Source organism: Caretta caretta, chromosome 23 (assembly GCF_965140235.1).
Source record: "Caretta caretta isolate rCarCar2 chromosome 23, rCarCar1.hap1, whole genome shotgun sequence".
NCBI classification, from domain to species: Eukaryota; Metazoa; Chordata; order Testudines; family Cheloniidae; genus Caretta; species Caretta caretta.
In genome coordinates this window covers 1353841-1369788 of record NC_134228.1, presented here as the reverse complement: position 1 = coordinate 1369788, position 15948 = coordinate 1353841, and the positions used below count along the sequence as shown (strand labels likewise).

The 15948-nt window shown below is 61.0% G+C and overlaps 1 protein-coding gene across 2 annotated transcripts in view; it reads right to left on the bottom strand.

Moving 5' to 3' along the window:
* Positions 1-6519: 6519 nt before the first annotated feature.
* Positions 6520-15948, bottom strand: part of AKT2 (AKT serine/threonine kinase 2) — a 33558-nt gene continuing 24129 nt past the window's right edge. For both annotated transcript variants that reach the window (XM_048832888.2, XM_048832889.2), the window contains exons 8-14: positions 15785-15853; positions 14772-14894; positions 13870-13998; positions 13038-13252; positions 12416-12503; positions 11642-11744; positions 6520-10951 (exon numbers count right to left, since the gene is read on the bottom strand). In XM_048832888.2, coding sequence (XP_048688845.1) covers positions 10872-10951; positions 11642-11744; positions 12416-12503; positions 13038-13252; positions 13870-13998; positions 14772-14894; positions 15785-15853 — 807 coding nt within the window. In that variant the 3' untranslated portion in view covers positions 6520-10871. The remainder of the gene's footprint in view (positions 10952-11641; positions 11745-12415; positions 12504-13037; positions 13253-13869; positions 13999-14771; positions 14895-15784; positions 15854-15948) is intronic.

The window sequence follows — 15948 nt, the reverse complement described above, 5'->3', positions numbered from 1 at the left end:
AGCCTCCTGGCACTGCTCGGTCCAGACCACCTTGTCTGGCTTCCCCTTCTTGCATAGCTCAGTGATGGGGGTGGCTATGGCGCTAAAGTGAGGCACAAATCTTCGGTAGTATCCTGCCATCCCAATAAAGGCTTGGACCTGCTTTTTGGTGTAGGGAGCGGGCCAGTCTCTGATCACCTCCACCTTGGCTGGTTCCGGCTTTAGGCGGCCGCTCCCCACCCGATGGCCCAGGTAAGACACTTCCGCCATCCCCACCTTGCACTTCTCCGCTTTTACAGTCAGCCCAGCCCCCTGGAGTCGGTCCAGCACTTGTCTAACCTGGGACACGTGGTCCTCCCAGGTCTGGCTAAAGACACAGATGTCATCAATATACGCCACGGCAAAACTCTCCATCCCCCTCAGGAGCTGGTCCACCAGGCGCTGGAAGGTGGCCGGCGCTCCCTTGAGGCCGAAAGGCAGGGTCAGGAACTCATAGAGCCCCAGAGGGGTGATAAAGGCCGATTTCAGCCGGGCCTCTGCATCCAGCGGCACTTGCCAGTAGCCCTTTGTAAGGTCCATGGTGGTGAGGTACCGAGCTCCTCCCAGCTTGTCTAGGAGCTCGTCCGGCCTGGGCATGGGGTAGGCATCAGATACAGTGATGGCATTGAGCTTCCGATAGTCCACGCAGAACCGGACCGACCCGTCCTTTTTGGGGACCAGCACCACCGGCGAGGCCCAAGGGCTGGCAGATGGCTGGATCACCCCCAAAGCCAGCATGTCCCGGACCTCTCTTTCCAGGTCCTGAGCAGTTTTCCCTGTGACTCGGAAGGGGGAGCATCTTATCGGCGGGTGCGACCCTGTCTGCACCCGGTGGACAGTCAGATTAGTGCGTCCAGGCTGGTTGGAAAACAGCTGTCGGTACGGATGCAGCACCCCCCTGACCTCAGCTTGCTGGGCAGGGGTTAGCTGATCCGAGAGGGGAATTGTTTCCAGGGGGGAACCAGCTCTGGTCCCAGGGAATAGATCTACTAAAGGGTCATCTCCCTGCTCTTCCCACTGTCCACACACGGCAAACACCACATTCCCCCTGGCATAATATGGCTTCATCATATTCACATGGTACACCCGGCGGTGGTGCGCCCGGTTCGACAGCTCCACCACATAGTTTACCTCATTGAGCTGCTTGACGACCTTGAAAGGGCCCTCCCAGGCGGCCTGTAGTTTGTTCTTTCTCACTGGGATGAGAACCATCACCGGATCCCCGGTGGCGTAGGCACGGGCCCTTGCCGTGCGGTCATACCAGACCTTCTGCTTCTTCTGGGCTCTGGCCAGATTCTCCCTGGCCAGGCCCATGAGTTCAGCAAGTCTCTCTCGGAAGATCAGGACATACTCCACCCCTGACTCTCCATCGGGAGTGGCCTTCCCCTCCCACTCGTCTCTCATCAGGTCCAGGGGGCCCCTCACCCTCCTTCCATATAACAGTTCGAAAGGCGAAAATCCGGTAGACTCCTGTGGCACCTCCCTGTACGCGAACAGCAGGTGAGGTAAGTACTTGTCCCAATCCTGTGGGTGCTGGTTCATAAAGGTTTTCAGCATCATCTTTAGCGTCCCGTTAAACCTCTCCACCAGCCCGTTGGACTGGGGGTGATAAGCTGAGGCCCAGTCGTGCCGGACCCCACATTTCTCCCACAAGCACCGGAGCAGGGCCGACATGAAGTTGGAGCCTTGGTCTGTCAAGACTTCCTTGGGGAACCCCACTCGGCTGAAAATGGTCAGGAGCGCATCGGCCACGGTGTCTGCTTCAATGGAAGCTAAGGGCACTGCCTCGGGGTAGCGGGTGGCAAAATCTACCACCACCAGAATGTATTTCTTCCCCGACCGGGTCGTCCTGCTGAGAGGCCCCACGATGTCCATGGCCACCTTCTGGAAAGGCTCCTCTATGATGGGCAAAGGTCTCAAAGCCGCTTTCCCCTTGTCCCGGGCCTTCCCCACCCTCTGACAGGGGTCACAGGATCGGCAATACTGCCGGACCGTGGTAAAGACCCCGGGCCAGTAAAAGTTCTGTAGCAACCTCTGCCGGGTGCGCCGGATTCCCTGGTGCCCTGCGAGGGGGATGTCATGGGCCAGGTACAGGAGCCTGCGGCGATACTTCTGGGGGACCACCAGCTGCCTCCTGATCCCACAGGACTCCACTTCCCTTGTGGGAGCCCATTCTCGGTACAGGAACCCCTTCTCCCACAGGAACCTCTCCTGGCAGCCTCTCCTCATGGTCCGTACCACCCTGAGGTCGGCCAGGTCCCTGAGCTTCCGCAAGGAGGGATCTTTCCTCAACTCGGCCTGGAACTCTGCGGCTGGGGAAGGGATGGGGACCGGTTCCCCCTCAGTGGCCAGGTCTGAGGCCTCAGCCTCTCTGAGCCGTGCCCCTCTGCCCTCCCTTCCCACCAGGGTAGGGTCCTGCGCCTCCGGTGCGGTACCCTCCCCGAGGTCAGGGAGCAGTGGCCCTCGCCGGCTCTGGCTACGGGTCACAACCAGGGCGGTCTGGGGCTTGCTTGGCCAGTCCTCTAGGTCTCCCCCCATCAAAACTTCAGTGGGCAAATGGTGGTGTACCCCCACATCCTTGGGGCCCTCCTTGGCCCCCCATTTCAGGTGTACCCTTGCCACGGGCACCTTAAATGGGGTCCCGCCCACCCCTGTCAGGGTCAGGTAGGTGTTGGGCACCACCCGATCTGGGGCCACCACCTCGGGCCGGGCCAGCGTCACCTCCGCGCCCGTATCCCAGTATCCATTGACCTTCCTCCCATCCACCTCCAGGGGAACAAGGCACTCTCTCCGGAGGGACAGCCCCGCGCCCACCCTGTAAACTGAGCGCCCTGAGTCCAGAGCCTCCAGCCCTCTGGTGGAGCTGGCCTGGGGTACTCTTCCCTCCGGGGCAGGTGGTAAACTGGCAGCCCCCCTTGCCTGAGTCGTCTGCCCCTCGTCCAGCTGGGTCCCTACCCAGTTAACCCTGGGTAGGTTGGGTCTGCTCAGTTTGTCCCTGAGCCCAGGGCACTGGGACCGTACGTGGCCTCTCTGGCCACAGTGATAGCAGCTCAGGTCACGTTGGTCCCCTCGAGCGGGTCGGAGGGGCCCGACGCCAGGCGTTCCCCTTGGGAGGGGGTTCTCCCTATTTCCCCGCTGGGAGGCCCCCTGGTGACTCTCTCTCTGCATCGGGGGGGGCCTGTTCTTTTGGGACTCCTCCCGGCTACCCCCTGACCGACTGTTCACAAACTCGTCGGCCAGCTGCCCTGCGTGCTGGGGGTTCTCGAGCTTTTTGTCCACCAACCACAGCCTCAGGTCGGAAGGGCACTGTTCATACAGCTGCTCCAGTACAATTAGGTCAAGCAGGTCCTCTTTAGCTCGGGCCCCCGCTGTCCACTTGCGGGCATACCCCTGCATCCGGTTGGCCAGTTGTAGGTAGGTGACCTCAGGCGTTTTACGCTGACTCCGGAACCTTCTCCGGTACATCTCGGGGGTCAGCCCAAACTCACGGAGCAGGGCCTGTTTGAACAGTTCATAGTCCCCTGCCTCCGGCCCTGTCATCCGGCTGTACACCTCCACGGCTTTGGGGTCCAGTAAGGGGGTGAGAAACTGGAGCCTGTCTGCAGGGTCAACCCTGTGCAGCTCACAGGCATTCTCAAAGGCCGTCAGGAAGCTATCTATGTCCTCCCCCTCCTTACGCTGGGCCAGGAAGCACTTATCAAAGTTCCTTGCAGTCTTGGGTCCCCCCTCACTCACCACAGCCGGGGCCCCACTGCTCTTCAGCCTGGCCAGCTCCAGTTCATGCTGTCTTTGTTTCTCCTTCTCCTGACGCTCCCTCTCCTTCTCCTCCTGCTCATGTTGACGTTGTTTCTCCTTCTCCTCCTGCTCATGTTGACGTTGTTTCTCCTTCTCCTCCTGCTCATGTTGACGTTGTTTCTCCTCATGTTGACGTTGTTTTTCATGATCCTCCAGCTCCCTCATTTTCATCTCCCTCTCCCATTCCAGCCGCCTCCGCTCCAGGGATGGGGAGCTCCGCCGGGAGGATCCCCTGCTGGGTGCTGGGGTCAGGGTGCCCTCGGTATTCGCTGGGCTTCCCCCAACCCCTCCCCCAGACATAGGTAGGAAGGGTCTCGGGATGTCCTCGGCAGCAGTCTGACCCCTCCCAGCCCGGTCAGGCCCCAGGGCCCACGCTGCGTCTGCCGGGCGGCTCCCCTCAGGGATAGGGATCGGGTCATCCAAGCGATCCCTCTCCTCCAACTGGGCAATCAGTTGTTCCTTGGTGGACCTCCCGATGCGCAGCCCCCTCTGCCTGCACAGCTCCACCAGGTCACTCTTAAGGCGTTTAGCGTACATCTCCCTGCTGGCCACTCGCAGGCCGGGCAGCTTCCCACGGTTTCCAGGAAAAGCCCTTAGTGTGCCAGTCCTTCTTGAGGTCACCACCTCTTTGCCAGGGTCGAGCTGCAGACTCCTCCGCCCCTGGGACTGCTCGCTGCAATCCCCCGGGGGACCCTGTTACTGCAAAAGTCTTTCTCTCTGGTCACACATTCCCAGGGGTTAACCGCCCCCCGAAACCGTCTCTGAATCTTCAGCACGCCTGGTCCCCGTCAATTCCCCTTCGTTTTACTGTTCCCCAGTCACTTACTGCAGGAAGCGCCGTTCACGGGGTGCAGTAGATCCCACCGCTGCCACCAGTTGTCACGGAGTGTGGGGGAGTCCAGGCCCTGCACCCCTCTTCCTGGGATCCACTGAGACTCTCAGCCAGCCAGTAAAACAGAAGGTTTATTGGACAACAGGAACACAGTCCACAACAGAGCTTGTGGGTACAACCAGGACCCCTCAATCACATCCTTCTGGGGGAGCAGGGAGCTTAGACCCCAGCCCTGGGGTTCCCTGTGTTCCTCCCCCCAGCCTCCAAACTGCCAACTAACTCACCCAGCAGGTTCCCTGCTGCAGCCTCTGTCCACATTCCCGGGCAGAGGTGTTACCTCCCCCTCCCCCTCCTGGCTCAGGTGACAGGCTCTCAGGTCTCCCATCCCCAGGGCACATTCCCAGGTCAACACTCCCCCCTCCCTGCTGAGTCACATCGTCACAGAGTTTCCTGGGGCCAGGCCCCCCGGACCTCCAGTGGGAGCAGAAGGTGATGGTCAATGGGGAGACATTCTTGGGGTGGCCAAAGGGCATGGGCTGCATAAACCTTCCCACATGCGGCCTGCGAGTGCTATCGACCACCCTGACCTAAGGGAGGGCGTGAAACTGGAAGGGCCTGGTGTAACTCCTACCAAGGAATGGGAGAGATGCTGGGGCATCCATGGGAACGTTGGTGGCTTCGAACTTCCCCAGGTCACCGGCTAAAGTGACCCCGCTCAGTTCGATCTCGAAGGGGGGAGAGATGTGACGAAGTGGGACTGTTCTTAATGTTTCCTCTGAATAGTGTGGGGGTGCCTCAGTTTCCCCTAGGCAGTTCTTAAGTATCTAGGGGGTGGGGTAAGGGTGTATGATCCTTGCAGAGCCCTAGAGGCAGGTGTGTGCAGGAGTCTGGACACAGAGAATGGCCGACACCCTGTTTCCTGGCAACTAATGGCCTGGGCCCTTCCCCCCCTGCAAGGTGAGAGCTGAAGGGTTGGAGAACAAAGGAATCAGGTGACCTCCTGGCCCGGGAAAGGAACAAAGCCCAGAGGAGGAGGGGCTGGAGGGGTTTTCAGTTTGGGGCTGGCTGGGACATGGAGTGAAGTGCAGACGTGGTTGTCTGGCTCACTACCCCCCAGAATGGACCCAGCTGAGGGGTCCCGTTCTCTGCACCTGCAAGCTCTGTTTTAGACCATGTTCCTGTCGTCTAATAAACCTTCTGTTTTACTGGCTGGCTGAGAGTCACGTCTGACTGCGAAGTTGGGGTGCAGGACCCTCTGGCTTCCCCAGGAGCCCCGCCTGGGCGGACTCGCTGGGGGAAAGCGCACGGAGGGGCAGAGGATGCTGAATGCTCTGAGGTCAGACCCAGGAAGGTGGAAGCTGTGTGAGCTGTGTGTCCTGAAGACAGGCTGCTCACAGAAAGGCGACTACCCCAGAGTCCTGACTGGCTTCATGGGGAGCAGTTCCAGAGCATCGCCCAGGGACTCCGTGACACCTGGCCACCCCCAGGCAGGGCAGGTCTATGTAGAACCCAGAGGACATGGGGAGTTTCCTGCAGACATGGGGGGGCTCCCCAAGGAAACAGGGGGAGCTGGGCCTGGTTCTCTAGGGCTGAGCCCGCAGCCTCCACCTCTTCCCTCCGGACCCCTGGGAACTCAGCACCCCTCAGAACCGGGCCCTGGAGCCTGGATTTCCCAGCGTCGGCCTGGGAAAGAAGGCCACTGCCCCAGCCCTGCAGGGCATCAGGATTTCCCCTCTCTCTGAAGCAGCAGGACACACGCACCCGACAGGATACGGGACCGGAGCGAGGGCAATTCCTGGGGCAAACCCCAGCGCCGGGCGGCTGCGATGACAGGATTTGGGGGACAAGGGGGAAACAACGCATGGACCCAAAGCTTCCAAAAACCATTTTATTGCTTGTACCGTACAAATCCGAGGGCGCAGGTGACGCGCCGTGGACAGATTTACAGAACCAAAACACTCCAGGAACTAGGAAAAGCGAGAATAGTCAGAACTCACAAACTATCTTACAGAGTGAATCAAGTATCACAGCCCGGCCTCCGGGCCACGTGCGGCCAAAGCTTCCAACTCCAGCTTTGGAGACGTTCGTCCCCCTGTTGCTGTCGGGGAAACCCACAAGGACGTGTCAGTCTAAGTAAATGCACCTCAACTGCAGCAACTACAGACATGGGGAAAAGTTTCTGGGCCCCTCCCCGCTCTGAGCTGGGCGAAGGGAAGATGGCCGGGCTGCTCGCCGCGCCAGGCATGCCCCAGCACCCCGGCAGAGCTCACACAATCCAAGCTTGGGGACTGAGGTCAGCTCGGGAGCCAATGGCAGGAGCCGTGCCCGAGATCCCAGCGTACCAGCTGCAGGGTCTGCATCATTCATCCGAGGTGCCCATTGCGTTGGAGGTTCCCTTTGCCACAAGAGTAAAATCTCCCACCTCACCGGGTGAGAAAGCTCCTGCCCCACTGGCTGCTCGTCCATCCTCAAAGCTGGGCGGATGCCGGGCTGGCCACAGATCAGGGCAGAGAAGCGCTCTCAACGGGAGCTGTGTCCTGGGACAGCCCCTGCCAGCCGGGGAGGGGCAGCCGTTCACCCCTGGACGCTTGGTGAGGCACAGAAGGGCACTGGATGGGCAGCAAGCCCAGTAATGCTGGTGGGAGGGAAGGACTCAGCAGCCCAGCCCCTGAGCCAGGTGAATCAACACGAAATTCCAGCGACTCAGCAAGCGAAAGGCCAAATGGACATTAAGGCTCTAAAGCTCTGCGAGAAAAAGCCACAGCACCGTGCCCGGGGAGCCGGCAATCTGGCCAGACGGGCAACCCGGGCGGCCACGTGGGTTTTAAATTAAAGCTTTGCTAGGGTCCCACCTGGCTCCCTGACAAACGCAGCGTGAAATACACAGCCCAAGCAACGAAGCACTTTGACAGCATCTACAAATGCTGCTCCACCCAGGCGAGAGCCAGGCCGCGCCGCCCGACCAGCAGCCCGTGGTCTGTGTGTGCTCGGTGTGGGGCTGACGCGCTGCTCCCCGGACGCGGGGCCCCAGGAGGTTCTCAGCGGCCAGCTGAGCTCTGCACATGCAGAAGGGGCCTTTCTCCAGAGAGGAAATTGCCGGCCACTCACGCATGGGCCTGACACAGTCTGGGAAGGCCCAGGGAGGTTCGGAGAGCTGGGCTGGTGGTTAAAGGCACCGGACTGGGAGACGGGGGTTTCCTCCGCAGCTGTGTAAGCCTGGGGGAGTTCCCAGGTCCCTGGCCATACAAGGGGGATAAACCTTCTGCTGGGACCCCGGGGACAACATTGACCCTGGGGGCCCCGCTCTCCAGGCACTCGTTTGCTTTCCCCTCCCCGAGCCCAGCTGCGGCCAGGAGCAGACCCCATCGCAGGGGGGAAGACGAGCTTCTCTCCAGGGGAGCCAGGGCACACTACCAGCTCCTCCGTTCAGCCTGGGCCCCCCTGCAGGGAAGTTCCCAGACGAACTCCAGCCAGCGGCTCTGGCCACTCAGGGCCACCTCCCGTTCTGCGGGTCCCCTGCCAGAGCCCTGGGCTGCGGGAGGAGACAGACCAGTGCTGCCAAGACTCTCGGGCGCACCCTGAGCGAGCGGGGGAAACCTGCCCCAACCCCCCGTGCCAGCATTGCCAGGGGTGCGTCACAGGCTGGGACAGGTCACGAGACCCGTCCCCCCTCCTCTCTCGGGGCTGAGGCTGCACCAGGCTCGGAGCGCAAAGAGCCTGAGCCTCAAATTCAGCCCAGCTAACTGTGGGCGGGCACCACAGCCAGGGACGGGAGGGTTAAGGGGAAGTTGCAGCAGGGTAGGGCGGCGCATGAGCCCTGTGGACCCCCTCACTGAGTAGCCCCAGATCCCGCAGCCTCAGCCCGGGCTCAGGCCTGCGGCTACCTGCTCCCCCTGCTGAGGGTGCCTGTCCGGGGTGGCAGCTGAGCAGCGGGGAGTCTTTCTCCCAAATCCCAGCCAGGCTGCACGGCCGGCTGCGGCTCTTGGGACGAGGCTCCCGTCCTCCCTGAGAAATTCAGAGACTTCAGCGAGGAGCAGCTGGAGAGGACCGGGACCCAGATCGGCGCTGGCTCGGACACTGGTAAAGGCGGCAGAAATACTCAAGAGCTTAAAAATTAGGAGCGGGCAAGCATGCCGAGCTCCGAGGCGGCAATCCCGGGGCCTGACCTTGCACAGCAGGAAGAGCTAAGCTGAGTACTTGGGGCATCTGTACTGAGAGCCGTGGCCCCCCATCCCTCAAATCAGGCATAATCGGCTAAATACCAAAACACGAGGCCACGTGGTGTCCTGGCCGTCAGCCATTCACCAGTGCGTCCATTGCCTGCAAGGGAACAGCACCATGGGGAACGAACCCCCAGAATTAACGGCTAACCGGCTGACCTAAGTAAAAATCTTGGGGAAAGAGACCCCACACACCAGGGATGCAGCCCAGCTTGGGCACCAGAGCAGGCGAGAATATCCCATCAAAACGTGTCTAACTGAAAAACTGCCAGGCCAGGCTCTCGGTCCAAGCGGCTGCAGACCCCCCGGAGTCAGGGTCCCCCCGCCACGCACCCTGAGGTCGCCTCACCCGCACAACGTGGCTGTAACCTGCACCCCAGGTGCATCGGCAGCCTCAAGGCCATGCAGCTCGGATGGCTCTCTGCCACTGGGCTAGGGGTTGCGATTTCCGGCCCAGGCGAAGCTCAGAGACACTGGCTCAGAGACGCTGGGCAGGGAGACCCGCTGTGGCTCTGGGATGCCGGGAGGAGCAGAAGGCAGCTGCTCCCCCTGCCCCTCAAAGCTGCAGATGGTTTCAGAGCATTTGAGTCTGACACACGCGGTCCGGCAGCTTAGTGACAATGGGGAAAGAGCGCTCAGCTCCCGCGACTCGTAACTTTCTCTGTCCAGTCTCCGCTGCCCGATGCACTCCGCCCAGGAGCTGGCGCTGGGAGGGACAGGCGGAGCAGCGCTCCCCAGCCCCTCGGCAGTGTCCACGACAGCCCAGGGTGCGTCCGAATGGGGAAACGGGGCCTTTGGCGTGTGCTGTGGGAAAAGATTAGCCCGAAGTCTGGGGGCTGAGCCGGCGGGCGAGGGGCTCACAGGAGCTGTGGAGGAAGGCGCGTCTCCGGCCGAGCGCTGCAGCGTTTATTAGCTGCCTGGTCGTTCTGTGTAAAATCCTGCCGCACACAGGGTGTGAAGGGACCGCAGCACCGAGCGCACCGACTTCTGGCTTTAAGGCAGCTTTGAAGAAAAACATTATTGCTTTTACAACCGTGCGTGTCGGACACAGGTACCGCCGTGGGCTGGGGTTGGCTTTCCTCCGGCAAGAACCCCCTCCCTTCCTGACATGCCACTTCCCCATGGAAAGGGCCGGCTTCTTCCTTAGTGCTCTTGTGCCGTGGGAGCCCTGCTGAATCTCCAAGTGCCCACCAGACTCCCTCCCCCCGCCTGCCTGCAGAGATCCACATGGCTCCAGCTGGTGCCCCTTTCCCAGCAGGTGTAAGGAAGGGCTGCAAAGATGTAACAGGCAGAAGAGAAAACAGGAACCAGGAACCCAACCCTGGGGCTGGCGAGCCAGTGTTCCTCGCTGCACTGGAGCAATGAAGTAAACAGCAGCCCTTGGGGTGAGGGCCAACCCGCCGGGCTCTCGGCCTGCTCGGAGGGTTTACTGTGCGTCCCAGCGGAGATTCCGAGTGGCGTCTTACGTCACGTCCACACACAGTCGCTCTCCGTGACCAACAGAAATCTCTGGACAGAACGGGCGTCATTCCTTGCAAGTCAGTTTCGATTCCACAGGATTCCTCTCCAAGGACCTCTCTCCTGGTCTTTGTTTTTTAGGTTATGGCTAGCTGACAACCCGGCTCGCTGGGCCCTTGGACGCTGGAGGAAGGCTGAGAGAGGGGCTGTCTCGTGGGGTGGGGTGTCTTTAAAAGCTGTAAGCACTTCTAGGAGTTTAAAAATAAAAGCAACCCCATGGTACTGAACCAGCCAGGGCTTGGAGCTGCTCAGAGCCACGGAGCAAGAGCACTTCCTTCCTTTCCACACAGCTCGAAACGGGGAGCTAGCGTCTCCCCGCTCGCCTGGTGGTGTGATGCCAACCTGGCTGAGTTTCAAACAGCTGGGGCAGCTGCCCTGCAGCCTCCGGGGGCCGGGCTAGTGTGTGACCAGATTGCTGGAGAGAAATCCAAGGAACAAAACCAACAAGTTCTCCCGTGCTCGGAGCCCAAGTCTCTGCCTGCCACCGCCTATTCTCGGATGCTGGCGGAGTAGGAGAACTGGGGGAAGTGCGTCCGCTGATCGGCCTCCAGGGAGTCCATGCTGTCATCTGCAGACAGAGAGAGAAGCGGCTTATGGGGGGGTGGGGGTGGGTCTCCAAGCACCACAGGGAGTTGGGAGCACAGGTGGCCTTCAACAGGACTCATGCTCCTAAACCCCTTGGATGCTTCCAAAAATCACCTAAAGAGAGCCTGAGCAACCCGAGATGCCCAGGAGTTGGGCTACGTGGTGTTCTCTCTGCCTCCTTCCCACCAAGAGAAAACCAGGGGCCCGGTGGGCTGGAACCGTGGAGGCTTGCTCCCAACTCCCAGCTCCCAGGCTGGGTCCCAGTCTACACTGGGGACCACCGTTCCCTTCTCCCTCCGCAAGCAGCTCTCGCCATGTGTCTGATCAGCACACGACAATACAAGGCCCTGAATCTGGGCTGGTCCTTGTGAGTGCTCCCAGAGTACGTGATCAAACCCTGCGTCCTGGGGTCTTTCAGCCGACATCCCTCCACGGATATCAGACACGCCGCGTACAGCCCCGCGCACTCTGACCCTAGGGCAGCGCTGACGTCCTCACTACACAGTGCGGTGCCATGAGACAGTGGGTAGAGCTCAGGAATCCTGGCTCCCGGTCCTGTGCTTAGGCCACTAGACCAGCCAGGCTTCCCCTGCTTTCTGTGCTGGGTGGGGTGGAGCTCCCCACATTTCAGCCCCTCCCCAGAGCCCAGCGCAGCCAGCTCAGCCATACTCACATCGGTCAGGAGGCGTGATGGTGATCGACTGTGCTGTGAACTCGTCGTCAAAGTATCGCGTGTCGATTTCAGATGTCACTTGGGGCTTAAACGGCGGGACGAGCTGTGGAGCAAGAGAGGCTGACATCAGTGACAGGGAACGCCCGCTGGCTCCCACCCTCCCCAGCATGGCAGCACGGCTGGGTCTGCGCCTGCCACCGAAACCATCCCTTCGGCTGCATTCCAGGGCCCAGCTACACCTCAGCTCACATCAGCCCCACGTGGACGCTCGCACGTCTGCTGAATGGCAGCGTCAGCCAACCTGTTACACCGAGCGACGCCGCTCGCCATCTGAAACCAGCCCAGGGACTGAGTCGATTTCCACTCACCCCGTGAGCTAATCCCGTGCAGCTCCACCTAGACCAACCCAAGAGAGGTCGCTGAGCAGTGACGCCTGCCTGCCATGTGAAGGGAGGTTCCCGCGAAAAGCAGGGCTGGCTTTAGACACAGCTCCAACCCCTCCTTCCCCGGGTCTGCAAACTGATCACTGCAGCTCTGAACTAAGGCACGAGAAGCCGTGCAACTGAGTGGCCTAGGCCCTCACCCCGCGCCCACGCGGGGGTGTATCATGAGCTCTGCTCTGTGCTGATCAGGTGTTAGCGAAGGGTGGGTTTTGCACAGCCTCACATGTACACTCAGTGGCAGCGGGCTGTTCTGAGAACTCTTCAGATAAGTGGTTCAGGGGATGAGAAAAAACCCAGGACCTCCACAGCAAAGAGGGTTCCCCCCTCTTACCTTCTTCTGAACCACGTCTTGCCAGTTGATGGCTGTGAAGAAGCGGTGCTCCATCACCTCCTTGGCGTCGTTTGGCCCTCCTCCTAGCCTGGAGACACAGAGCATCCTTACTCCCTGGCCCTCGCTCCAGGGCCTGGGCTACTTGCACTGGTTTCCAGGTGCGATTTTAAATCCATTTAGTTAGATGGTGCCAAAGGTCAGGGAGCCCCTTGTAAATCCACAGGATCCTGGCATGTATCGATTAGCAACACCGAAACCAGCGCGTCTACCTAGACCCTCAGCCTGGTCCTGCTGGACCTTCTGTGTCTAGACTCCTAGAGTCCGAGGCCAGCGGGGATCACTGTGATCAGCTGGTCTGACCCCCTCCAACCCAGGCCAGAGAAGGCCCTAGAAGCTTTAACCCAGGTTCTCCTGGGCAGGAGACCAAGGACACTTCGCCTCTGGTCTGCACCTGCCATGGGGGATCTCCCGGTGCTTTCCCAGCCCTGACCGTCTCCACAGCGACCGACGCACCTGCCGTGGAGCAGCTGCCACCCCCGGAAGAAAGCCAGTGAGAGCTGGCGCCATGGGACCAGCTTGGGCCCAGCGAGCCCCTGGGTGCATGTGTCCAGCACCCACCCACCTCTGCTTGGGGTCCTTCTTGAGCAGTCCGGCCAGCAGGGCCTTGGCCTCGGGGCTCAGGGTGCGGGGGAAGCGGATCTCCTCCATGAGGATCAGCTCAAAGAGCCGCTCGTGGTCCTGGTTGTAGAAGGGGAGGCGGCCGCACATCATCTCATACATGACGACGCCCAGCCCCCACCAGTCCACAGCCCGCCCGTAGTCATTGTCCTCCAGCACCTGTGCGGGGAAAAGGGGGGGCTTGTGAGCTGCGGAGAGGAGTCCAGCCACTAGCCCCCCTCCCCTCCCAGAGCCGGGAGAGAACCCAGGAGTCCTGGCTCCCAGCCCCCTGCTCTAAACACACTAATCCACCTAGGCAGAGGGTTTTCCTCGTCAGCTTTGTTTCTACCTTAGAGTGGGGAACAAGCTGGCCAGAAACGGAGTGGAAGGGACCGTTCTGGTGCAGCGAGGGCCTCGTCCCAGCCGAGCAGCAGAAGGATTCTCGGATGTGTCTAGGGGCCCTGCTGGCCTGAGGTCAGGGTGACGCTCTGGTTTGTGAGGTGTGTCTAGCAGCAGCATTCAGCGCTGCCACCAACCTCCTGTTACACCCCACTCCCGGCCACGGGACATTGACCCCTCGTCTGTGGGCCTGGCCCAGGGGGCTGGGTCCGGGCCGGGCAGGCAGGATGCCTGGGTTCTGCTCCCAGGCTCGTCACTGTCCAGCTGGGCGAGTCCCGTCCCCCCCCACCTGTGGTCTGGGAGCTCTTCGGGCAGGCACGGTCTCTGCCCATCCAACGGCCCCTGGCCTGGGTCAGGGCGGTGCTATCGTAATACACCTAAGAGTGAAAGATCAGTACCTCCGGGGCCAGGTACTCCGGCGTCCCGCAGAAGGTTTTCATGGTGGCGCCGTCCGTTATGCCTTCCTTACAGAGCCCGAAGTCCGTGATCTTTATGTGGCCGTCTTTATCCAGCATCAGGTTCTCCAGCTGAAAGGCAGAGAGGGAGCGAGGGGGTCAAAGCTCCGGTTAATTCCGCTCGCTCGTCCACACAGAGCCGAGACTGTGAGCTCGATGGGGCGCAGTGGCTAGTCCGGGGCGGGCCAGGGAAGCATAAAGATGCCACCAGCAACATTAGGCCTGGGTAACTATCAACAGCAAGTCAATCCTCGTCAACCCCCGAGAGAGCACTGGGCCTGATCCGGCCTGCGAGGGATGCAGGCAGTTTGGCTGCATTCAGGAGCAGCCCAGAATCCCACCCTGAAGCCGGCTCTCCTCGTGGGCACAGCCTCTGGGCAGAAAGGCGAGCCAAGGGCAGATCATCCAGAACACGAGGTTAGGTAAAAGAGGAAGTTTTAAACTACCCTCTCCATGAATCAAGCGCTCACCAGGCCGTACTGGGGGCTGGGACGGAGCCCTGAGAAACGGGGCTGCTCGCGGCCAAGCCTCTGCTGAGTCCAGCCCTCAGAAGCAGGGACAGGAGCAAGGGGCCCTTGCCTCCTGTTCTCCAGACACCTTCCTGCAGTGACGAAATCCAGCCAGGGCACAGCGCTGCTGAGACACTCACCGGCTGCCTGCGTCTCACCGGCTGAGCCGAGCAAGGAGGGAACAGGGACCCAAGGGCGTAGAATTCAGTTTCATTTTTTAAAATGCAAGAGCCTGGTTCCCAAAGGCTCTGAGCACCGACTCCAGCTGCAGCCACAGGCGCGGAAGGCGGGAGCTAGCCAGAACCCGGGTGGACCGGCTGTTTGCCCTGACATTACCTTGATGTCCCTGTAGACCACGTCCCTGGAGTGCAGGTACTCCAGTGCGGACACTATCTCAGCACCATAGAAACGGGCCCGGTCCTCCGTGAACACGCGCTCTCTCGAAAGGTGGAAAAACAGCTGGAGGGAAGGAAAATGGAGCGGGGGCTGTAAGAGCCCGGAAGCAGCCAAACGAGGGCTGAGCGCTCTGGCAGTTGCACCGGCGAGAACACTGGCAGGTGTGTCCGACGCGCACTGCCCTGTACGTTGACAGCCCCCGAGGTGGGGAGAAGGCCCGGGGCAGGAGGGGGAGAACATACCCAGAGCCAGGCAGTTCAGAAAGGTTCCCTCAAAGACACTTGTGTTTCCCTTACCAAGGCCAGCAGGAATCCTGCCGGGGGCAGTCACAGCAGCAGGCCAGCTGGTGCCTGACAGCCGGGAACGCTGGCTGGGAGAGGCTGGTCAGTGCTGCGTAGCCACACCTGCCGCCCACCCCACGGGAGGTGGGTAACAATCCCCCCCCACATCCCATAGTTGGGAGAATGTCGTTTTTACGGCCAGATGGCCAATCAGTGATGGCTGGGCAGGGAACCCATGAGTCCTGACTAGCTGGGTCACAGCTCCTTACGGCAGGGCTCCTGCCAGGGGCCGGGGCTGACACTTCCCTGCAGCACAAGCTGCTGGTAAGACTGGAGAGCCCCCCAAGTGAGATAGATGATGGACAAGTTGAAATTCTGTCCTGCCGCAGAGGGGGGTGGGGGGGTGGGGTCGGTCACAGACATGGGTCATCTTCCCGTTGACTCCTCTGCACCCCCCTACGCCCTCCTCCAGGCCCACAGGCCACCTCACCAGTGCGGGGGGCAGAACGGGCTCTTCCGCAGCTCCCACTAACGGCTCAGCTCCCGAATCTCTCCCCTTCGCATTTCCAGCCTCAGACGTCTCCCCCTCCCCCAGTCCGTGCCGCTGTTTGATTTTCACTTGGGGACTAGGTAGCCGGGCAGCACCCAGCGCACCGTGCGGGCGGGACCCACCTCTCCTCCGTTGGCGTACTCCATCACGAAGCAGAGCCGGTCGTTGGTCTGAAAGGCGTACTTCAGTGCCTGCAAGAGAGGGAGCGGCTGAGAAGAGGCGGGGGCCGGCTGCATGGCTCTGCGCTTCCCGAGACGGCAGAGGGACTACGGTGTGTCACTCCAGC